Source organism: Petaurus breviceps, unplaced genomic scaffold (genome assembly GCF_028583685.1).
Source record: "Petaurus breviceps papuanus isolate PSGF00001 unplaced genomic scaffold, PetGlider_PUasm1.0 90847, whole genome shotgun sequence".
NCBI lineage: Eukaryota > Metazoa > Chordata > Mammalia > Diprotodontia > Petauridae > Petaurus > Petaurus breviceps.
In genome coordinates, this window is record NW_027187360.1 from 22401983 (window position 1) to 22426437 (window position 24455).

At 35.9% G+C, this 24455-nt stretch overlaps 1 protein-coding gene and 1 pseudogene across 2 annotated transcripts; one reads left to right on the forward strand and one right to left on the reverse strand.

The window, feature by feature from the left end:
- Window positions 1–34: 34 nt before the first annotated feature.
- Window positions 35–15389, forward strand: GID8 (GID complex subunit 8 homolog). 2 transcript variants are annotated; one of them, XM_069072576.1, is made up of 5 exons: window positions 35–194; window positions 1933–2062; window positions 4121–4317; window positions 4658–4855; window positions 14671–15389. In XM_069072576.1, exons 2-5 carry the CDS (start codon window positions 1945–1947, stop codon window positions 14842–14844), a joined length of 687 nt encoding a protein of 228 aa, XP_068928677.1. In that variant the 5' UTR covers window positions 35–194; window positions 1933–1944; the 3' UTR covers window positions 14845–15389. The 2 variants fall into 2 exon arrangements, with proteins under 2 accessions (XP_068928677.1, XP_068928678.1); XM_069072577.1 differs by lacking the exon at window positions 35–194 and adding an exon at window positions 341–578.
- Window positions 11715–12718, reverse strand: LOC138149330 (protein DEK pseudogene; annotated as a pseudogene).
- Window positions 15390–24455: the final 9066 nt, after the last annotated feature.

The window sequence follows — 24455 nt, forward strand, 5'->3', positions numbered from 1 at the left end:
TCTCGCGAGACATCGTTGAGCGGGAGGGGGCGGGTGGCCCATCTTCCCTCCTTTGCGGCCTCCGCCTACTTCTCCTCAGGCGCTTCTGCCGCCACCTCTCTCCCCCTCCCCCTTCCCCGACCCCCTCCCACGAATCGGCCGTGGAGAAGGGGCCGTTGCCGAGACCGCGCAGCCAAGGAGGCGGGATCCTCACGGTAAGATGGCGTCGGCGGGGAGGGGGCCGCGGGGGGCCCAGGAAGCCGGGCCCGAGGGTGGCCTCCTCTCAGCCTTCCTCCATCCCTCCCGCCCTCGGGCTCGCTGAGTCCGACGCTGCCCTCCGCGGTGGGCGGGGCCGGGGCTGTGGGACGCAGTTTGTTTTGGTCTCGGGAGATCGGCTGGTCTGGGCCTGGTGGGGCCTCTGGCCTTGCACTTGAAATGGGAAGAAGAAGGAGGAAGGAGGGCGGCGACGAGAACCGGCGGCGGGCGGGCCGGGCAGTCTTATCGGCTGCACTCAGAGCCTGGTTGGTCTCGATGGCTGCGAAGGTAGTGGCGCCTGCTGGTAGGAAGTCTGCATGTCGTGGAGGCGCCTCTGGAGTGAAGTAAGGCAGCCTCTTGTGTTTTTCTGTGTGTTAATATTTACGGTGGGCAAAAACCCAGTCCAGAAGGGTGGGAGAATCTCCTTTTCGATCCTTTATCTTTGAAAAGGTGGCGTGGTCTGGTGGTGCAAAAAAAAAATTGCAATCGGAGACACAGGAGACTTGAATTACCAGGATTTTGGATCGAAGGACCTGGGTTAGAATTCTGGGCTGCCATTAAGTAAATAACTATGTGACCTTGGGCCAGTCAACTTACTTCTCAGTTTCTTCATCTGCAAAATGAGGGCGTTGGACTAGATGTCCCTTAGGTCCTTTCCAACTAAATCTGTGGTTCTATGCGATTTACTTTCAGTGAATTTGATTAGTGACAGTCTTAGTTTCTTCTGTGTAATGGGAGCATTGACAATTGTACCCACAGAACTGTTGTGAAGAAAACTTTGAAATAAACCTTAAAATGTTGTATCAGAAACTCTCATTGGAGGAAATGCAGAGTTTAGGTAAAATTCTCTTCTTACCCCTTAAGAAGCTCACCCGTAAGTTGACGTATAGGCAGTTAACTCAGAAAATTATAGGTAAATATTGCCGAGGAAAGGTGGCTAGGAAATTATTTGTCCGTCACCACTTAGGTTTTTGATCCAAGATTGGGTTTGTGGTTCTTATAGTTAATTTTACTTAGTGATAATGCCTTTGGTTAGACAACTCTTAAGGTAGTTGCAAAATGTTTAGGTATAAATTTGAATAAATTTCTGTGAGAAAGGTATGTTGTACAGTACTTCAACTTCAGGTGATGTCCTTACTGGAAGTTCTTGTTCAGAGTGGAGATGATAGTTAAGTTTTAAATGCAATCTTTACTCTCAAATTATGGTTACCATAATAGCAATTTAATGTTTTAATTTTAAAACGTTGGCTTTGGTTCTCAGGAAAATGAAACTTACATTTTAAAATATGTTTCAAAAGAATCTTTGATGTAAAAATTTCCAGGTATCTTAAACCTATGTAAATTGGTGTCTAAAATTTAAAAATACATATAATTACAAAATATTTGGAACAATCCACTTTGAATTTATAAATATTTAGATTGTAATTTAGTCATTTTGTATTTATTAATGTTATATAACTATGAAGAAGGTAGAATAAATTTCAGAATTTAAAAAAATTTTCTTCTGCACAATAAAGATCATAAATTCTGGGTACTTACAGTTTTCACCAGGAGAATTAACATTTGTGTTTAATAATCATTAATCGAGCTGTAAGTAATTTCTGTTCTTATGTGTATGAGATGATCAAGCTTTTATTTTTTAAACCAGTTTATGCATATTACTCATGACAAATTTCTTAACTTTTTTTTTACTTATAGAAATAATTCAGAATGAGTTATGCAGAAAAACCCGATGAAATCACTAAAGATGAGTGGATGGAAAAACTCAATAACTTACATATACAGAGAGCTGATATGAATCGCCTTATTATGAACTATCTTGTTACAGGTAATTTGGAGAATGACATTTCATAAATTCTTGGAAATTCTCTATTTTTTCTTGTACAAAAGCAGAACTTTATCACTTACTAGTAAAATTTTAGGTTTTTATAATGGTCCTGTGTAAATGGGTAGCATCTATATGAAAAGGTGGCCAGCTTTGGATTTAGGAAGACACCTGCTTCAGACAGGACCTGTCATATCATGGATAATTCACTTAACCTCTCAGTGCCATAATTATCATAATTATGTGCCTGCCTGTAGGTTACAGACAGGTTGCCTCAGTGGAGGCAGTCCAGCTTTTCCAAATGTAGATGAAATCAAAGCCATAGGGAAAAAAATCGGTTTTATGCTAAATGCAAGTAGTATTTGTTTCCTTATTTTTAAGCCATTTATTCTTGTCCTCAATTCAGTTCTATGAGCAAGGGCAGACTAGCACGCTGGTTCATTTTTTTTTTATTTTAAAATTCTTACTTTGTCACTAGCCAATATTTATTACACAGAGAAAGCATATTTTCCCTAAAATGATTCAAATCTGTTTCATTCTTAAAAAACTTTCCCTGATCTTTGCAGTTTTTCCAAGGTCTCTTGGATCTTGATGTTAATTTTATTTATAAAATGTAAGACCCTTTTTTGTGTAATTACACTTTAGAAATTGAATAGAAATACTTTTCAGTTCAGCAAGTACTTATTTAGCATCTATTATGTGGTAGGTTCTGGGGACGAAAAGACCAAAATGAAAGTTTCTACTCTCAAGCAGTTTAGGTTGTATTTGGTAAGGTTGGAGTGAGGGGCGAGTGGTAGAAGGATGAGGATATATACACAGGAAATGAATACACAGTAACTTCAAGGGAACAATGCTGAAAGTGTACAATCTTGACTTTGGAACAGCATTCAAAATATCCTTTTCTTCATCACTGTTGCAGTATGATTACATAGAAATAAAACTTAAAACGTTTTTTTTTAAAGACTAGTGGTTTTGGTGGTATGGGTACTTTTACTAGTATAGGTCCCTACCTTTTTATGTCTTGTTGCCAGTCTTTATGATTTGGTATGCCCAAAATATTAACTCGATAGGCCAATCTTATGACGAGGCATGACATAAAATCTAATGTGGTCACTGTATACTTTCTAAAGGATATTTCCCACGTTCTTTGCAGGTTTGAATTGAGCTTGGTCTGCCCATGGGATGTTTTTTTTTTTTAAGATACTAAGGTGTAGTTGATGTACAAATTAAACATGTTGAATACCTCTCACCTTTTCTAGTCTGTTAAATTAGTCTGACTTCTTTCCTGAAAATATTCAATACAATAAAGAGAAGAAAAATGAAATTGACCTTTGATGCTATAGTGATTTGTTGACTCATGTTGAGAAATAGGGGTGTTAGCAGATAATAACACCCCTGTTTATGACTGTTGCACTGCTGCAAAACTTGTACAAGAAGGTAGCAAACATTTCTATAACTTAGCCAGTTTGTGTTAATCACTTGAAACCAGATCTGTGGCTTCTCTGGATCTTTGCCAGTGAACCAAGATTTTTTTGAAGTGGTGTACAGCAAAGTATATATGTGTCATTTACAGACTGAAATTTCTGATTATTGAGACAATGTGACTTTGGGAAAGTCACTTAACTGCTCAGAATTATACTCACCTATAAAAATTAGAGATAGGACTAGATGATCTTTAAGATTTCTTTCACCTTTATGATTCTTTGGAGACAATGTTGGGCTTTGTGAAGGTCATGGGGGTTGTGACTGTTTAAAGAACTTTTTATTTTTTCTTGTAAAAATGTTTTGTTGACAGCTTTTGTTTTATATTGCAGTAATTTCTGAATATATCTCCTCCAACCTCTAGCCCTTCCCTCTCCTTTCCCAATTTTTTTGAGGGATGGGGAGGGAATAGCTCTGGGGACGCGATTTATTCTTGTGAAATAGTACAGGTGAAAGTTGTATATTAAGTAACTAGTTGATATTAGAGCACTTAGTCAAGGCAAAAGGGCCTCCAAGGATAAAGTTCTTGATAGTATTAATTTAAATTAATGTAGTAATACACATATTTTTCTATTTCAGAGGGGTTTAAAGAAGCTGCAGAAAAGTTTCGGATGGAATCTGGAATTGAGCCCAGTGTTGATCTAGAAACACTAGATGAACGAATCAAAATACGAGAGATGATATTGAAAGGTCAGATTCAGGAAGCTATTGCATTGATAAATAGCCTACATCCAGAGCTCTTAGACACAAATCGGTATCTTTATTTTCATTTACAGGTAAGTTTAAGAAGAGAATATCTTGAACTTGGAAGATATTTAGTGAGAGTTGCTGACAATATGTAAAATTATATATAAGAACTAACTGACTACTTCTAAAATCTTTTTTTTTTTTTTTGGTGGTGGGGGGGGTGTTAATCCCCTGCTGATGATATTATTTTTAAATGTAATTATCAGGTACTGTTTCAGATTTTTTTTTTATTTGAGAATTTTTGTTAAAGAGTAAGCTCAGCAATACTAAAAAATCCACAATTTTAGGCCAGCATCTAACAAATTTATAAAAAAAAATGCATCACTATTGGATATTGTCTAGTTGATTTTTTTAACCTTCTTTGTATAGCAACAACATTTGATTGAACTGATTCGGCAACGTGAAACAGAAGCAGCACTGGAATTTGCACAGACACAGTTGGCAGAACAAGGAGAAGAAAGTAGAGAATGTCTGACAGAAATGGAACGTACTTTGGCTTTGCTTGCCTTTGATAATCCTGAAGAATCACCCTTTGGAGATTTGCTTAATATGATGCAACGGCAAAAGGTAGTAAAGAGTGAAATGAGTTTGTGAATTGTTTTTTAATTAAAAAGGAGAATTGTTAATTTTTTGTATGAAGATATTTCTGAAAGCACTTTTTTCAGATATTCCTTGTTAATACAGTATTTAGAACTCTACTGGCAACACTATTTGATTAGACAATAGTAATACTTTCTCTAGTCTTTTTTTCCTAGCCTTTTAAACTTCAAGAAACCCAGAATAATGACTGTACATGTATAACCTCTATCAGATTGCTTGCCTTCTTAATGAGGGGAAAGAAGAGAAAGGGAGGGAGAAAATTTGGAACTCAGAATTTTAAATACCAAATGTTTAAAAAAAAATTTACATTGATTTGGAAAAAAAACTATATTAGTTTGATGTTGTGAGGAATGTTCTCCCTCCATAATCTCTGAAAATTTTTATTCTTGTTGCAAAATTTTCATTGAATTATATATTGTAATTCTATATCACTTGTGGTTTTCTATCTTTTCTGTAGAAGGATTATATTGTCCTTTTTCATATTTCTTAAATTGAGCATCATATTTATATAGGATTTATTTTGGAATGTGCCAACATGTATTAATTCCTTTTATTCCATTTCCTCCCTCTTTCCCACTCCCTCCAACACTTCCCTGACATTCTGGATTAATATATCTAATCTGCTTTTGTACCTTTCTTGCCCTTTTCCAGGGATGTATAAACCTATTCCACCATGTGCTTTATTTTTTCCTGCTCTTTTATCTTTAAAAAGTCTTACTAGAGAAAGTCACAAAACTGTAATGATTTGTTCTTTTTATATATTATTTCAGGTATCCTCATTTGACCCTTTATTGCTCTCTGGCAGTCTTTTATTAATTTCTCTCCATTGAATTTCTCATAAGGAATATTCTAAGTCTTGTACGCTCTTCTCAAGCCCTGAAAACTCAGCCTGAAGAGATTATCTTGCCTCCAGCTTTATCAAGAGATCATTTGATGGTAGTGTTTTAAAACTTCTTTTCATCTCAGATGTCTTGTCTTTTACTTTTCAGTTCTCTCAGTCAAATCAGTCTTTTTCTGTGGTCTTGAGCCAACCTTTTCCTGTTTCTTAGAGGACTTTATTCTAATAGTTTCTCCCTTCCATTTTCTTTTGTCTATTCTTTTCTTTCTGGACACTGGCTTTTTTTAATCTGCTTACAAATATGTTTGTGTCCAGCAATCTTTGAAAAACAAAAACTTCCAAAACACATTTGCATTGATCTTGCCACCCCTTTGAATGGTAGATTTCGTTTCAGCATCAGGTTTCTCAAAACAGTAGCCTAAATTCACTGCCTCCACTGTTTTTTTTTTTTAAACTATTCCAAATATTTTAATGAAGGTTTTCTGCAAGGCATTTAAAACACCAGTTTGTGAGGATAAATTCCCTTGGGGAGAGAATACAGAATGCAGGTAGCATGGTGCTGAAGAATTTTCTTGATTTGGGACAGGATCTTAGAGTACACAGTTTTCTGATCAGCCTTTCACTGCTCTGTAATCTCATATTTCTCTTTTTCTGTGTCAAAAATCTCTCCTTGCTATCTAGGTTTACAGAGCCTCTTCTTGAAGTAAGCATCAGTAAGATGATTTGGAATTTTTACACCTGAAAGGTGATGGGTCCTTCTTAGAGGAACACAATTCATGGTCATAGATCCAGTAACCATTGGCAAGCCACTAGGTAGCTGCTTCAGAAGGAAAACTAGTGCCCTGTGGTGGCCAGTGAGCATAATTAGAACAGAGCTTGGGGTGATGCTATCTTGAAGTCTCCTCACATTATGGCTGAAGGGCTTTTTGCTATGACTTAGTAGCGTTCTAGGCACATCTTCAGTAGGGTAATAGCTAGGCATTTTGCATATCTTTACCACACAGGCTCCTCCATTCTTGTCACCACCAACTGGCTTTGAGATAGTTGCAGGCACCTTCTCTTTCTTTTTCATTTCAATTGGGTTTTTGGTGCAGTATATTTCCACTTATACGTGACTCTCTGGGAATACATTGCAGTCCTGGAGTTGTTACCGATCCAGGATTGGGTTCGAACTGCAATGTGTTCGAGGTTTTTTTTCACCACCTCTTCAGCCTCATCTTCCTTTTTGTTCTTTTTTTACCTTCTTTTCCTTTGGGGGAACCTTTTTCCTTTTTGTCTGCCATTTTGAGAGAAGGGAAAGTGTGTCCATTTTTTTTTAACCACCCACTTGATACAGTAGAATTGTAAGTTCCTTGAGAGCAAAAAGACTTTGTGTTTCTGTGATCAACACCTTGCATAGTAATTAAAAACATTGTAGACCCCTTTTATATAATACTTGCCAATCTTGGGGCAGCCAGGTAGCACAGTGAGTAAGAGCATCGGCCCCAGAGTCGGGATGACCTGGGATCAAATCCAGGCTCAGATACTTAGCACCCACCCAGGAACACCTGGCCATGTAACCTTGAGTAGGTTACTTAATGCCAATTGCTTATTTAAAAAAAAATACTTGCCAATCTCCATCCCAGAATTACTTTCACTATTTGCCTTTGCTCTTGTTCACATGGTGCTTAGTGAAGCTGGAGGAATTCCCAATCATGTTGTCTGAGTATAAGATTAATGTTACCTAACTACCCTATGCCAGATCAGTTCTTTTGTTTTTAATTGATTTTCTATCTCATTTCTTTCCTAAAACCTCCCAGGGGCAGCTAGATGGCGCAGTGAATAGAGCACTGGCCCTGGAGTCAGGAGGACCTGAGTTCAAATGTGACCTCAGACACTTAACATTTACTAGCTGTGTGACCTTGGGCAAATCACTTAATCCCAATTGTCTTGCCTTCCCCCCCCCCAATAAGCAAAAAAAAAAACCCTCCCACAAGACCCTAATTGCATCAGTTCTATTTGTCACTTGTCAATCAACCTCCTACCAGTAGTGCAGTGACCCAAATTCTGCATGTATAGAGTGCCAATAGTTACAACAAATTTTATTCTGCTTGATTATTAAACATATTTCATTACCAATTTACTAATATTAAGCAGACTAAAAGCTACAACAGTCTTGAAAGTCCACTACTTTATATAAAGAAATCCAAAATGTGTAAAATACACAACTATTAAAAAAAAGCAGGACACATTTGTTGCCATGCAAAAATCCCAAATAATAAAATTGCATAGAAATGCAATTTAAAAGAAGTGAACTCAGATTTTTTAATATAATTAATTTATTTTTAGTTTTCAACATTCATTTCCATAAGATTTTGAGTTTTAAATTTTCTCCCTTTCCCTCTCCTCACCCCTGCCCAAGACAGCATGCAATCTGATATAGGCCCTACTTATACATTCATATTAAACATTTTCACATTATGAACTAAGAAATTTTTACATGACACTTAATGCACAACATCAGCAGTGAATTCTGCTTAACATAGTGTTTAAACAACAAAGATTTTTTTTCCAGAATTTATTTATTTATTTTTAGTTTTCAACATTCATTTTCAAATTTTCTCCCCATTTCTCCCCTACCCCCACCCCCACCCCAAGATGGCAAGCATACTGCTTACCCCTTCCCCCAGTCTGTCTTCTCTTTTATCCCCCATTCCCCCTCTTAACCCCTTCCTCCTTACTTTCTTGTAGGGCAAGATGGATTTCTATACCATTGCCTGTATATCTTATTTCCCAGTTGCATGTAAGAACAATTTTTTAACATTTGTTTTTAAAACTTTGAGTTAAGGGTTCTCTCCTTTCTTCCCTCCTCACCCACCCCCACTGGGAAGACAAGCAATTTAATATAGGTTATACATGTGTAGTTATACAAAACATTTCCATAGTGGTTATATAGTGAAAGACTATATTTCCCTCCATCCTATCCCTCCTCCTCCCCCCCACCCCGTTTATTCTGTTTTCTCGTTTGACCCTGTCCCTTTTCAAAAGTGTATGCTTCTGACTACCCCCTCCCCCAGTCTGCCCTCCCTTCTGTCCTCCCTTCTTATCTCCTTCTCCCCTACTTTCCTTTAGGGTAAGATACCCAATTGAGTATGTATGTTATTCCCTCCTTAAGCTAAATCCAATGAGAGTAAGGTTGACTCATTCCCTTTCATCTCCCTTCTCTTCCCCTCCTTTGTAATGACTTTCTCTTGCTATGTAAGATAATTTACCCTATTCTATCTCTCCCTTTCTCCTCCCAATATATTCCTCTCTCATCTCTTAATTTTATTTTTTAGATATCATCCCTTCATATTCAGCTCACCATGTGCCCTCTGTCTATGTATACATATACATATATATGCCCACCTATACATACATATTCCCTTCAACTATCCTAATACTGAGAAAAGTCTCATGAGTTACAAATATCATCTTTCCATGTAGGGATGTAAAGAGTTCAACTTATATAAGTTTCTTATGATTTCTCTTTCCTGTTTGCTTTTTCATGCTTTTCTTGCTTCTTATATTTGAAAATCAGATTTTCTGTTCAGCTCTGGTTTTTTCGTCAAGAATACTTGAAAGTCCTCTATTTCATTGAATGTCTATATTTTCCCCTGAAGTATTATACCCAGTTTTGCTGGGTAGGTGATTCTTGGCTTTAATCCTAGCTCCTTTGACCTCTGGAATATCATATTCCAAGCCCTTTGATCCCTTAATGTAGAAGCTGCTAGATCTTGTGTTATCCTGATTGTGTTTCCACAATATTCGAATTGTTTCTTCCTGACTGCTTGTAATATTTTCTCCTTGACCTGGGAACTCTGGAATTGGGTAGAATATTCCTAGGAGTTTCCTTTTGGGGATCTTTTTCTTTTTTGGTGTGGGGGGGGGGAGGATATTTTTCAAGAGGCTATCAGTGAATTCTTTCAATTTCTACTTTACCCTCTTGTTCTAGAATATCAGGGCAGTTTTCCTTGATAATTTCTTGAAAGATGGTGTCTAGGCTCTTATTGATCCTGGCTTTCAGGTAGTCCAATGATTTTTTTTTTAAAGCAATCAGGGTTAAGTAACTTGCTCAAGGTTACACGGCCAGTTATTTCTGGGTGGGTGCTAAGTGTCTGGGCCCGGATTTGATCCCCAGGTCATCCTGACACTGGAGCCGATGCTCTTACTAGCTGTGCTACCTGGCCGCCCCAAGTCCAGTAATTTTTAAATAATCTCTCCTGAAAAAACAAAATAAAATAGGGGCGGCTAGGTGGCACAGTGAATAGAGCACTGGACCTGGAGTCAGGAGGACCTGAGTTCAAATCCAGCTTCAGACACTTAACAGTTACTAGCTGTGTGACCTTGGGCAAGTCATTAACCCCAATTGCCCTGCCTTCCCCCCTCCAAAAAACCCCAAAATATAATCTCTCCTGGTTCTGTTTTCCCGGGTTAGTGGTTTTTCCATTGAGATATTTCACTTTGCCTTCTATTTTTTCATTCTTTTATATCTGTTTTATAATATCTTGATTTCTTATGAAGTCATTAGCTTCCATTTGCTCCAGTCTAATTTTAAAGGAATTATTTTCTTCAGTGAGCTTTTGAACTTCCTTTTCCATCTGGTCAGTTTGGCTTTTTAAGTCATCTTCATTGACTTTTTGGACCTCTTTTGCTATTTGAGTTAGTCTATTTTTTAAGGTGTTATTTTCTTTAGTATTTTTATTTTTATTCAGTGTTATTTTTATTTAGTATTTTCTCCTTTAGCAAGCTGTTGCCTTATTTTTGATGTTTTTCTTTCATCACTCTCATTTCTCTTCCCAATTTTTCCTCTACTTCTCCTACGTGATTTTCAGAATCCTTCTTGAGCTCCTCCATGGCCTTCAACCAATTCATATTTTTTTTTTTGGTGGCTTTTGATGTAGGAGTTTTGACTTTGTTGTCTTCTTTTGGTTCTCTGTTTTGATCTTCTTTTTCACCAAAGAATGATTCTATAGTCTGATTTCTCTTCCTCTGTTTGTTCATCTTTTTTTTTTTCCTTTTTGGAGGGCAGTTGGGGTTAAGTGACTTGCCCAAGATCACACAGCTAGTAAGTGTTAAGTGTCTGAGGCTGGATTTGAACTCAGGTCCTCCTGACTCTAGGGCCAGTGTTCTATACACTGTGCCACCTAGCCGCCCTCTGTTTGTTCATCTTGCCAGCCAGTTACTTGACTTTTGAGCTCTTTGCCATGGTAGAACTCTGCTTCCAGAGTGGAGAGTGCTGTGTCCCAAATTTCTGGGGTTTTGCACAACTGTTGTCAGAGCCTCTTCTAGGCACCTGCCTCAGAACTGTGAGGAGGACTGCCTCTCCACAGCCTCAACAAGTTCTGCCATGCCAGTGCTCCTTACTGCCACCTAAGACTGCGACCCAGATCCAAACAGGGCAAAGCAAGAGAATCCTGCCTCAGCACCAGCAAAGAGATTCCTGCACTTGCCTTCCAGTCAGCCACTTAGTTCTCCCCCACTGTGTGTGGGCCTGAAGCCATTGGCCACTCCACCTCAGGAGCAGGGGCCAAACTTTGCTTTTCTCTCACATAGGTCCAACAGTTTCCCCATTGACCATTTACTTTCTCTTTGGCATTTATGGGTTGAGAAGTCTGGAAACCACCACAGCTGCTAGTGATTCAGTCCCCTGAGGTCTGCTCCAGCTGGTCTGTGCTGACTTTAGTGGGACAATGTTCAGCTCCCAGCCTGGTGTGATAGACCTTCCTTTTGACTTGCCAGGCTGACTTCAGCTACAGGAATATTTCACATTTTGTGGGTTCTATAGCTCTAAAATTTGTTTAGAGTCATTTTTTACTGGTGTTGGAGGTAACTGGGGATGAGTTCAAGTTAGTTCCTGCTTTTACTTGGTCATCTTGGCTCCACCCCTAAACAACAAAGATTTAGAAAAGGAAATATATCTTTTTGCTGCTGTTTTTCAGATCTTTGAATTTATTGGAAGAAATCAAATCAGCACCCTTTATAAATTATCTGTCTCATTAAATTGTCTTCAATAATCATTTTGATGAAATCTTTTCTTTCAGAGAAGTCATAAGTAGGACAGTTTTAATAAACCTCATTGCAAATCTGTTTACTGTGACTTCCTCCAGGTTAGCACTGACCAGAAATTTTTTTATAGACTCCTTTAGTATTTCAACAATAGAAGATTTCTTCAGCTTTTTAAATTAAAGGCTCATCATCTGTCTTTTCTTCAGATTCACTTTAATTTTTGGAATTATTTTGATTTTTCTTAGTAGTACTGCTATCTGCCTTCTTGACATTAACATTTTTTATACATTTTTTGCTTTTACAAGGACTTTTTTGTTGTGGTTTTTCTTTCTTAGGTGTCTTTTCATTTTAACTTTTTCCTTTGAAAATGCCTTTTCTTTTTTTTTCCATCTTCATTACTAGAATCATCTAATAAAATAAAAGGGCGTGAGGTACATTTAGCCTTTCTTGTCATTCCAGAGTTGCTCTATTCCCTTTTACTGCCTTTGCTTTTATAAGTGTGGGCTTTTTATAAAGAGAGAGAGGAGAGTGTGTGTGTGTGTGTGTGTGTGTGTGTGTTTATATTTATTGGCAGTCACTTGCCAGAAGGTTTTGGATGCATTAAGTAATTCAAAATCCTGGTTACTGATTCACAGATGCTCTTTAAAATGACATTCCTAATTTTTTTTCAACATTTCTTCTTTTTTATATTGGTCAGTTTTGGTTTTGAATGGAAAGCCACAGAACTGAACCATAGTCTTCAGAGAAGCTACTATTGCCCGGCTTGCTCTAAAGTAGTTTATGAAGATTTCTCTGTTCATCAGTTTTTTTTTTCTTATTTAGAAGTGTTCTTTCAGTTTCAAAAAGTTTCTGTCTCTTTCCTCATGGGGCAAATGTTAATGATTCCCTTTTAAGAAAGACACTTGCATTGTCAAGTTCTCCATTTTCTTATTCTTTTTCTCTTGCCCTTTTTTCTTCTTCCTCATTTTCACTTTCCCCAGGTATATCTTTAAGACTTTAAAGTTGCAGAACTGTTGCCAGTCTACATTGGTAAAAGTAATTTCCTGCCCTGGAGATAGTTTTCTACACAAATAAAATCACAAATCCCAGTCAGAACAATTTAGCCAAAGCAATTTTAAGTGCCATTATACGCCAGTCATTGTGCTATGCTCTGGGAAAGACAGAAGGCAATCCTTTCCTTCAAAGAATTCACAGTCTAACTGCGAAGACAAAGAGATAACTAGCAAATAATGTATGAACTATAGACAGGATAACCTGGAGATAATGTAATGTGAATTTGCTGCCAATGAAGGAAAGAGGAAGTCATTAAAGGAGAGAGGGAGTAAGCAAGGGAACTGTTGGCCTGGGGAAGGAGGAGGGGCCTTCACGTGGTTAAGTGACAGTTCAGGGTAGAGGACAGAAAAGCTAGAGCTGGTGGAGAAACTCGGTGACTGGGACCAGCCTGGTCTAGAGCCAGGTCCGGAACCAAGAAAAATATACAGACTGAGGGACTGTGACACAGACAGGAGAATGGACAGCACAAAGAGGACCAGGGGCAGACATGTGATACGGTACCAGAACTTATATTGACAGAAGATAGACATAAAGGATGGTGGATAGAGCACGGCAAAGGTTTTCTCTCTTAGCAGTGGAGATCTCAGGTAAAGCTTCAGATCAGGTAGTGGCAGTGGTAGTCTTTACCTGTGTCTGTTCTGCTTTCACTTGGATGTTTTGGGGTATTTTTTGGTGGTGAGGTAGAGGACTATGTGTGTTCTGCTTTCACTTGGATGATTTTTTTTTTTGGTGGTGAGGTAGAGGACTATAGAGTACTAAGCAGCCATGGGGCAGGAGGAGGGGATGAGTAGGATGGGGGAAAGCACAGTATATACAGTACAGTAAAATTAGCAGGTGAGTTTTTTGGAATTAGGATTTCTTTGAGAATTATTTACATAAAGTTTAATTTGGACAATATGAATTTATGTAAAACGAATTTATGTAAAGTTAGAACTCTATAAAGGTTAGCTGGTATTTAATTATCTTTATTTTCCTTTTTTGTTCTCAGTGCCTCATTTTTGAGGCCTTTGCTATCTTTATCTGAACTAATGGAATAACCCTCCAGTGGGTCTCTCTGCCTCCGCTCTCTTCCCACCTTTTCTCCCTAGCCCATAAATTCCATAATATTATTTTTTTATGTGAAATTGTTTCCTTGTGATTGTAGTACTCAAAAACCTGTATTAGGTCTTTATTGCCCACAGCATAAAAACTAAATTCATTAACTTGGTATTTAAATTAATTTACAGTCTGATCCCAACTTCCTTTTCAATCTCATTTCCTAATGCTTTCATACATAAACATTACATTCCAGGTACACTAGACTACTAGTTCCCTAATTAGAACCCACACTTTTATACCTTAGGGCTTTGCTCATGCTATATTCTCTGCTTATAATCAATGCATGCTTTCTTAGATATCTGAATATTAAAAGCCTAGGTGTTAACTTCTTTGGGACATAATATTTTCATCTGTATAATGGTGGGGTTGGATTGTTTGTCCCTTTCTCTAGATCATGAACTTGCTTTTTAGGCCCTGGTCAGATGCCTCAACCTGATGTCTATACCAGCCAAGAGTGATTTTTTATCTTCTCAGAACTTTTATCTTTGTTCAAATTGCCATTCTATCTCCCTTTTCCTTTTATTATTGTTATTTGTGTAGGTGTGTTACCTTTTTTTTTTTAATTGTAAGCTCTTTTTGGGCAGGAACTGTGGCTATCTATGTATGACTCATGGCTTTGTAATATAGTGGATGCCCATTACATTTTTGCTGCTTTTCAACAAACTTCTTTTTTAAAGGGGTTATTTGGAAGAAGTGTGAAGTTTATGTTAGTGTATTTGCTTGTTCTTAATGGTATAATTGTTATGTTCTAATTTTTTTATTCTAGGTGTGGAGTGAAGTTAATCAAGCTGTCCTAGACTATGAAAATCGTGAGTCAACACCTAAGTTGGCAAAGTTACTGAAGCTACTACTATGGGCTCAGAATGAGCTGGACCAGAAGAAAGTAAAATATCCCAAAATGACAGACCTCAGCAAGGGGACGATTGAGGAACCCAAGTAAAACATGTGCAGAAGGACAGCAAGCAACTTTACTACTGCACATTATTCTTCATTTATATCAGTCTGTGACTGAAGGATTTTTACTACAGTACAGGACTTGATTTTTTTTTTTTTTTTGAGCAAACATCTTAAAGGGAGAAATGATCCTTTTAAATGCTGGAAAAAATGTTGCATTGAAAGGCACTGTGTCTCTTTGAAAGTCTGATTTAGGCTATGCACTATGATACATTTTTAAGAATTAGATAAATTGCATTTTGCATTTTAACATCCCAGTGCTTTTCTGATTGGCCACTGAAGGATTTTAGTTTAGTAGCCATTCAAGCGCTGCATTAGTAAAGAATATCAGTTCATCTGAATGCCTCACACTTAAAATGTTTGTAGAGCACTGATTATTTGCTTTATGTTGTTATAGTAGCCAGATAATGCATTTTCTTAAACACAAAGTTCTGTCAAGTTTTCATCAAGCATTTTTCTTCTAGGTCCCTTTTTTTTTTTTTGCATAGGAAAACAAGTGTATATATAAACTTGTAAATTGTAATTCAAGGACTTCTTTTGTGAGGGTGTTGTGTTTGATTTCTCTTTGGTATTGTTTTTTTGGGTTGTATGGTTTCTAGGGGAGTGTGTATGGGGTCAGGGGTTGTATGTTTTAATTTTATATATATATATATATATATATATTTTGGTGTTTTATATGGTGAGAGACTTATTCACAATGGATCAATGAACCATCTTTTTTTGCAGTCAGTCTTGCTGAAAATAAAGGTTTCTTTTTGATTTCAAGAATGACCAAAATGGCTCTAAAGAGAGATGTAATCTCTTTAATAAGTTTTGTCACGATGGGATTTTTGCAGTGACACCAATAGTGTTAACTGCAGCCTTAAAAATGACCATATCTGTCTCCTCTTTCCTTATGCTTCAGGAATCCTCTTGTGGGGGGATGATAGTAGTCCTTGTGCTGGTGGTGAATTTTTTTAAACATTTTGTGTTTTTATGAAAGTGGTAAGAGGCTTTTTGGGAAATTCACTTGTTCTGAAATTTTACTAAACTAATGATTAGCATCTATGGGACAGTTGTACTACAGAATTTTGCAAAGTACCATTCCTCTTTGTTCTTGATCAACTCTATAGATTTCACATTCTTACTCATTTATAGAATTGCAATCTTTCAGAAGTGCATAATGGCTTAATTTCTCAGTGTTCTGTGTATGAATACTTTCTATATGCATAATTATATACATGAGTTAGCTAATATATTTGTGACATAAATATATGTTTGAGTGTACTTTTGAGCACTGTCTTTCCTAAATTAATGCTAACATTAAACTACATGAAGTATTCTAGACTGCTAAATAATCAAAATGAATTTGATGAAGAGAGCAGTGAAGTATAACATTACAATGCACTAGCTCATCATAATAGATATGTCTTCTTGTAGATTAGAATGATTTAACTTCCCTTTGAATATTCAATGTGGAAAAATTTGTATTGACACTTAAGGTTTAATGGAAAGTAGTGACCATTAATACTTGCATTGCATCATTCTGAATCTTGTTTTCCTTATTTTGCTTTTTAATTGGATTATCAGGTTAACTTGTGAAGGTTTATATGTGACAAGTATTTGTAATTAAGTACCTCTGGTATTGCTGTCATCTACAATTAATTGTTTTGCTATTTCACTTGGGTTGTATTCATGTCGTTTTCTAACCTGCCACATTTCAGTTTTTATGGAGTAGCTAAATCCAGCAATGTTTAGTGTTCAGTTATATGTCTGTTTTATGTTATGTAATAGGTTGCAAAGATGAAACAACTGTAATTCTTCACTAGTGATAGTCAAGTTTTTCTTTCACCTGAATTTTTACAAGCTGAACTTCTTTATTTTGTTAGTATGAAGTACTGGGGTGTTTTCTTGCTTTGCACCCTGTGTTTCAGCCATGGTTGTACCACAGTAGAATAAATGCTGCAGTCAGGTGAAGTTCATTCATTTCTTGAATCTTCATTCACCTGTTTGATTGCATCAACTTATTATACCTGAAAACATTTTCATATTTTTAACAGTACATTTCTTTATTATGGGAGTATTTCATTTGGGGATGGACTCAGATAAGTTAGGATAGAAAGGCAATTTTAATCTCCAAATGAAAGTTTCAGGAGCAGAAAGAAAAAATTAGACTAGGAGTAAAGATAAAGGCTGCATTTTAGCAAGCACCAAAATAGTTAAGTCTATAGTCCTTAGGCATCCTTTATTATTAGTGTATATAAGATAGCTTATGTATATAAATAATATAATATATAATAATCAATTTGAAATATGCTTAAATGGTAGGGGCTATGAAATGTATAGTTATGGAAATATACATAGGAAATATCCCTGACATCAGTACATGAACAGATTTTATCTTATGCATGAAATGTTTTTAATAGGTGTTTATGGACAATTGTTGGGATTTTGTGGTTCCATTCAATGAGTTATATTAAAAATTCATTGATTTTTAGATATTAGTGAAAATTGGAAACGTGGACATTTATTTTTTCCATTTTTAAAATAGAAAAAAAATTTATTTTCCCCATGATATATATTACTCATGAATTGGAAGCATCCTTCTGAATTAACTGTAAACTAAAAGTTCTCATTGATAAGAGTACTTGCCTCTTTATGACCACCTTAGTTTCTTCGTAGTACAAACAAAATTTAAATTTGGCTTCAAATTACATTTGAAATAGATATATTAGTTTTTTCTGAAAATTCTATATTTGGATCTCACTGTTCTGATTAGATAGTGTAGCAGTGTTTTTTACAATGAATTAATTTTGGCTTTATATGCTTTCTTGTAGAAAGTGCCTTTGAAGTGAAAATTCCTAAGTGTTCTAGGACTTGTTATATTCCTAATATTGTGAAGTTGTAGGAAGAGTTACTCTTCCTTTCCCTGCTCTAAAATCCTTTAAAACCAGATTAGTAAAGCATTATTGGATTTTAATGACATGGTTTCCAGTTTCAAAAGTATAAAGGAAAAACTAATCTTCTCAATAGTCTTATCAGACTACTTTGTCCCCACTTTGAAACTTAGAACATATCAATGAGGAAGAGTTAATAGAGAACCTAGGAATGGGAATTCATTTTAAGCCTTTGAGAGGCAAAACTTGTCTATTCATTCTTTCCCGGGAGCATTTATGATCTTTGACTGTAAATGCGAAACAGTACCTGAAAGCCTTTAGGTAAAAGGGTTTGTGGTATCTTTATTTTCCTATGACATCTATAAGCTGTTAATTTTGGGAAGCTGAGGGAACTAATTGTATTTATTAAAGTGCTTTGTTAATTACCTTTTTGCAAATAGGTTAGGGTATCCCTGCTGGGTTGTCATTATCAAGTCTTAGTGCAAAGACTAAATTGAAAAACAAAGAAAGAATTGGGTTGTCTGCTGGACATTTATTTATCTTTAAGACTATTGAGCTTAGTAACAACCAATGGGGCTTGAAAATTTAGGTGAAACAATGTAGCAAGTAGACTTAGTTTAAGCAGTGTGTCAACCTGATAAAAGTACAAAATCAGTTGTTGCTTCATTGAAATACTTACTTTGATGATTAAATACCCCATGTGGATTAATGTCATTGACATAACTGCTGTAATTAATGTTTTAGAAGTACATATTGTTAAATTAATGTAAACCATATAAATTTTATATTCTATATAAGATTATAATTTGGTCTAGTGATTTTTGTTTCAGTGGGAGTTTTTTACTCCATTTTTTCACCTTTAATATCTTGATAAGTGTTTCATTTCCTTTACTGCTAGTTCTAATTTGATAGTAAGGCTGTACATCTTTATTGGAGTGATCATTTGGATACAATTTTTGCTTCTGTAAAAAAGATGTTTTGCTAATAGCAAAGAAAAATTACCATTTAAAATTTACTGGGGTTTAAAGGGTAGAAAAAAAGAGAGCTTCAGATTTAGTCTTGATATAAGAAAAAACTGATAAACAATTACAGCAATCCAAAACTGTAAGTAGTATTTTCCCCATCACTTGAAGTTTTCGAGCAAAGACTGGCTGGCCACTTTGGGATGTGTTGTAGAATGGATTGTTATTAGGCTAGAAGGCCATTGAGGTCCCTTAAAAGTTGGAAGTTGATGCTATTCAGTAGCATTTATCTTGTGTTTTCACCCTCTTATTATTTTTTAAATGTTTGTACCCATTTTAATATAGTCCTTTGTAATACTATGATTCTTTAAAAAATTTTAAATTTAACAAAAGTATAAAAATGAGCCAGAATTTCCTGAGCTCTGGTAATTTAATAATTGACCACTTTTTTCTTAAATGACCATGATCTGTCAGATAATAGTAGGATAACTTGAACAAACATTGTTTTTGCATCTCGATGCCATATTCTTTTGTGTCTTTATAGATGTCACTGGTTTTCTTAAATGTTAGGATAACTTTCATTCATGGAGAGATTAAGAGGGCATGTGTAATCTCTGCACTGCCACAGAAAAGAAAACCATGTTCATTTTTATTTTTTTTTTTTTAAAGCAATCAAGTAACTTGCTCAAGGTTACATGGCCAGTTATTTCTAGGTGTGGTGCTGAGTATCTGAGCCCGGATTTGATCCAGGTCATCCCGACACTGGAGCCGGTGCTCTAACTCGCTGAGCTACCTGGCCGCCTCTAAGCAATTAGGGTTAAGTAACTTGCTCAAGGTTAACACGGCCAGGTGTTTCTGGGTGGGTGCTAAGTGTCTGAGCCTGGGATTCGATCTCCAGGTCTTCTCAACACTGGAGCCGGTGCTCTTACTCGCTGTGCTACCTGGCCGCCCCCATGTTCATTTTTAAATAAAAGGGCAATTGAGGGTCTTGAAGGACAACTGTGCATCTGAAAATTTTATAAAATACTGAGATTTACTGGTGGGAGAAATGTGCATATCTATTTTTTTAAGTCCTATCCTGCTGAAGATGAGTAAAAACATGTAGATGAAAAAATGAACCAGGTTTTTTTTGTTTGTTTTAAAATTTTTATTTATTTACTTTTAGTTTACAACTTTCAGTTCCACAAGCCTTTGAGTTCCAAATTTTCTACCCCCTCTTCTCTCCCCTATCTCCCATGGTGGCATGCAATTTGATATAGGTTCTACAAATACCTTCACATTAAACATTATCCAAGTTCTAAAGAAGGATTATAATCAATGGAATGAATGAGAAAGAAAGAACAAAACAAAAAGAGAGCAAGTAGTTTTTTTCAATCTTCGTTCAGACTCAATAAATCTTTCTCTAGATGTGGATAGTCCTTTCCATCATGAGCCTTTTGGAGTTGTCTTACAGCCTTGCATTGCTGAGAGGAGCCCAGTCTATCAAAGTTAGTCGTCACAGATAGGATATGTCTGTAATTGTGTACAATGTTTTCTTGGCTCTGCTCCTCTCAGCTTAAATCTCTCCAGGTTATTATGAAGTCTGTCTACTAATTTCTTATAATACAATAGTATTCTATTACATTAATATACCACAGCTTGTTTAGCCATTCCCCAATTGATGGGCATCCCCTTGATTTCCAGTTCTTTGCCACCACAAAAAAGAGCTGCTATAAATATTTTTGTACATATAGGTCCTTTTCCTACTTGTATGATCTCTTTGGGATACAACCCTAGAAGTGGTATTGCTGGGTCAAAGGGTATGCACATTTTTATAGCCCTTTAAGCATAGTTCCGAATTGCTCTCCAGAATAGTTAGGTCAGTTCACAATTCGGACAATGCATTAGTGTTACAATTTCCCCACATCTCCAGCATTTATCATTTTCCTGTTTTGTCATGTTAGCCGATCTGACAGATCAGAGATGTGGTACCTCAGAGTTGTTTTGATAGGCATTTTTCTAATCAGTGATTTAGAGCATTTTTTCATATGGTTATAGCTATCTTTGATTTCTTGTTAAAACTGCCTGTTCATATCCTTTTACCATTTATCAGCTGGGGAATGACTTGTTATATATTTCACTCAGTTCTCTCTATATTTTAGAAATGAGGCCTTTATCAGAGAAAGTGGTTGTAAAAATTCTTTTTCTGCTTGCCTCCTAATCCTGGTTACATTGACTTTGTTCATACAAAAACTTTTCAATTTAATGTAATCAAAATCCGTTTTGCATTTTGTAATGCTTTCTATTCCTTGTTTGGTCATAAATTCTTCCCTTTTCCATAAATCTGACAGGTTAACTATTCCTTGCTCTTCGAGATTGCTTACAGTATCAGCCTTTATATCTAGATTGTGAACCTATTTAGACTTTATGTTGGTATATGGTATAAGATACTGGTCTATGCCCAGTTTCTGTCATACTGTTTTCTAATTTTCTCAGCAGTTATTTGTCATATAGTAATTTCTTATCCCAGAAGCTGGAGTCTTTGGGTTTATTAAACAGTAGATTATTATCGTTATTGACTACTGTGTCTTGTGTATCTAATCTATTCCACTGGTCCACTACTCTATTCCTCAGCCAGTACCAAGTAATTTTGATGACTGCTATTTTATAATACAGTTTAAAATCTGGTATGGCTAGGCCACTTTCTCCAGCATTTCTTTTCGTTAATTCCCTTGATATTGTGAACCTTTTGTTCTTCCATATGAATTTTGTTACTATTTTTTCTAGCTCTATAAAATAAATTTTTGGTAGATTGGTATGGCACTAAATAGGTAAATTAGGTAAAATTGTCATTTTTATTATATTAACTTGATCTAACCACCAGCAACTGATGGTTTTTCCATTTATTTTTATCTGACTTTATTTGTGTGAAAAGTGTTTTGTAATTGTGTTCATATAGTTACTGGGTTTGTTTTGGCAGGTAGGCTCCCAAATATTTTATGTCTACAGTAACTTTAAATGGAGTTTCTCTTTCTCTTTCTTGCTGTTGGGCTTTGTTAGAAATATATAGGAATGCCAAGGATTTATGTGGGTTTATTTTAATATCTTGCAACTTTGCTAAATTTATTTATTATCTCAAGTAGTTTTTACTTGATTCTCTAAGTATATCATCATATCATCTTCAAAGAATGATAGCTTAGTCTCCTCTTTGCCTAATCTAATTCCTTTGATTTCTTTTTCTTCTTTTATTGCTACAGCTAACATTTCTAGTATCAAATTGAGTAACGGGGTGATTGTGGACATCCTTGTTTCATCCCTGATTTTTTTTTTTTTTGATTTTTGGAAGGGGGGAGTGCAGAGCAATTAGGGTTAAGTGACTTGCCCAAGGTCACACAGCTAGTTTTGTGTTAAGTGTCTGAGGTCAGATTTGAACTCATCCTCCTGACTCCAGGGCTGGTACTCTATTCACTGTGCCCCCTCATCCCTGATCTTTTTGGGAATGCTTCTAGTTTATCCCCATGACATATAATACTTGCTGATGGTTTTAGATATATGCTACTTATTATTTTAAGGAAGAATCCATTTATTCCTATGCTTTCTAGTGTTTTTAATAGGAATGGGTGTTGCATTTTGTCAGAAGCTTTTTCTGCACCTATTGAGATAATCATATGGTTTCTACTAGTTTTGTTTTTGATATGATTGATTATGCTGATAGTTTTCCTAATATTAAACCAGCCTTGCATTCCTAAAATAAATCCTACCTGATCAAAGTGTACTATTCTTGTGAAAAGTTGCTGTAATCTTTTTGCTAATATTTTATATAAATTTTTCACATCTATATTCATGAGGGAAATTGGTCAATAATTTTCTTTCTCTGTTTTGGTTCTTCCCTATTTAGGTATCAGTACCATATTTGTATCATAAAAAGCATTTGGCAGGAATCCTCCAATTTTCCCAAATAGTCTAAAAAATATTGGAATTATTTGTTCTTTAAATGTTTGATAGAATTCGCTTGTAAATCTATCTGGCCCTGGAGTTTTTTCCCTAGGGAGTTCATTGATGATGTTCAAGATGGGGTTATTTAGGTATTTTACTTCCTCTTCGGTTAATCTGGGCAACTTAGATTTTTGTTAATATTCATCCATTTCACTAAGATTGTCAAATTTATGGGCATACAGTTGGGCAAAATAATTCCTAATTATTTTAATTTCCTCTTCACTGGAGGCAAATTCACCCTTTTCATTTTTGATACTGGTAATTTGGTTTTCTTCTTTTAAAAAAATTGACTAAAGTTTTATCAATTTTATTGTGGGATTTTTTTCCCATAAATCCAGCTCTTAGTTGTATTTTTTCGATAGTTGTCTTAATTTCAATTTTATTAATCTCTCCTATGGTTTTCAGTATTTCTAATTTAGTATTTAATTGGGGATTTTCAATTTGTTCTTTTTCTAGCTTTTTTCAGTTGCCTGCTCAATTCATTGATCTCCTTTTTCTTTATTTTATTCATGTCAGTATTCAGAGATATAAAATTTTCCCTGAGAACTGCTTTCACTGCATCCCATAAGTTTTGGTATGTTGTCTCATAATTGTCATTCTCTTGAATGAAGTTACTCATTGTTTCTGTGATTTGTTGTTTGACCCACTCATTCTTTAGGATAGATTATTTAGTTTCCAATTCGTTTTTAGTCTATTCCATGGCCCTTTATTACATTAAATTTTTATTGCATCATGATCTGAAAAGGATGCATTTAATATTTCTGCACTGGATTGTGAGATTTTTATACCCTAGTATATGGTCAATTTTTGTGTATCTGCCATGTATTGCTGAGCAGAAGGTATATTCCTTTTTATCCCCATTCATTTTTCTCCAGAGATCTATTATATCTACCTTCTCTAAGATTCTGTTCACTTCCTTAATTTCTTTCTTATTTATTTTGAGGTTAGATTTATCAAGTTCAGAGAGGGGAAGGTTGAAGTCTGCTACTAGTATAGTTTTGCTATCTATTTTTTTCCTCTAACTACCTTAACTTCTGCAAGAATTTGGATGCTATACCACTTGGTGCATATGTGTTTAGTAATTATATTGCTTTATTGTCAATGGTGCCTTTTAGCAGGATATAGTTTCCTTCCTTTTCTCATTTAATTTAACCTATTTTTGCTTTGTCTGAGATTAGGATTGCTACCCCTGCTTTTTTTCTTTTTTTACTATATTTGAAGCACAATATATTCTTTTCCAGCCTTTTCCCTGTTTGTATCTCCCATTTCATATGTGTTTCTTGTAAACAGCATATTGTAGGATTATGGTTTTTAATCCATTCAGCTATCTGCCTCCCTTTTATGGGACAGTTCATCCCATCCACATTCACAGTTATGATTAGTATCTGTGTCTTTCTCTTTGTTCTATTCCCTCCCTTGTTTGTGCTTTTATTTCTCCTTTCTCCTCCTTAAAAGTTTTCCTTTTGACCACTGCCTCCCTCAATATTTGCTCCCTATCAGCCACCCTCCCTTTTCCTATCCTTTCCTCTTACTACTTCTTCCCCCTCATTCTACCTCCCCTCTTTTCTTCCCCCTTAGCCCTCCTACTAGCTGTAGGAAATGTTAGATTTTTGTACTTAACAAAGTATGTTATTCCCTCCTTGAACCAAATCTGATGAGAGTAAATCTCAAACAATGCTCCTTTGCCGCCCTTTCTCCTTAATAAGTTTTTGTGTCTCTTCAAGTTTGATTCCTATGCTTAACTGAGTATGTTATTCCCTCATTGAACCAAAACCAATGAGAGT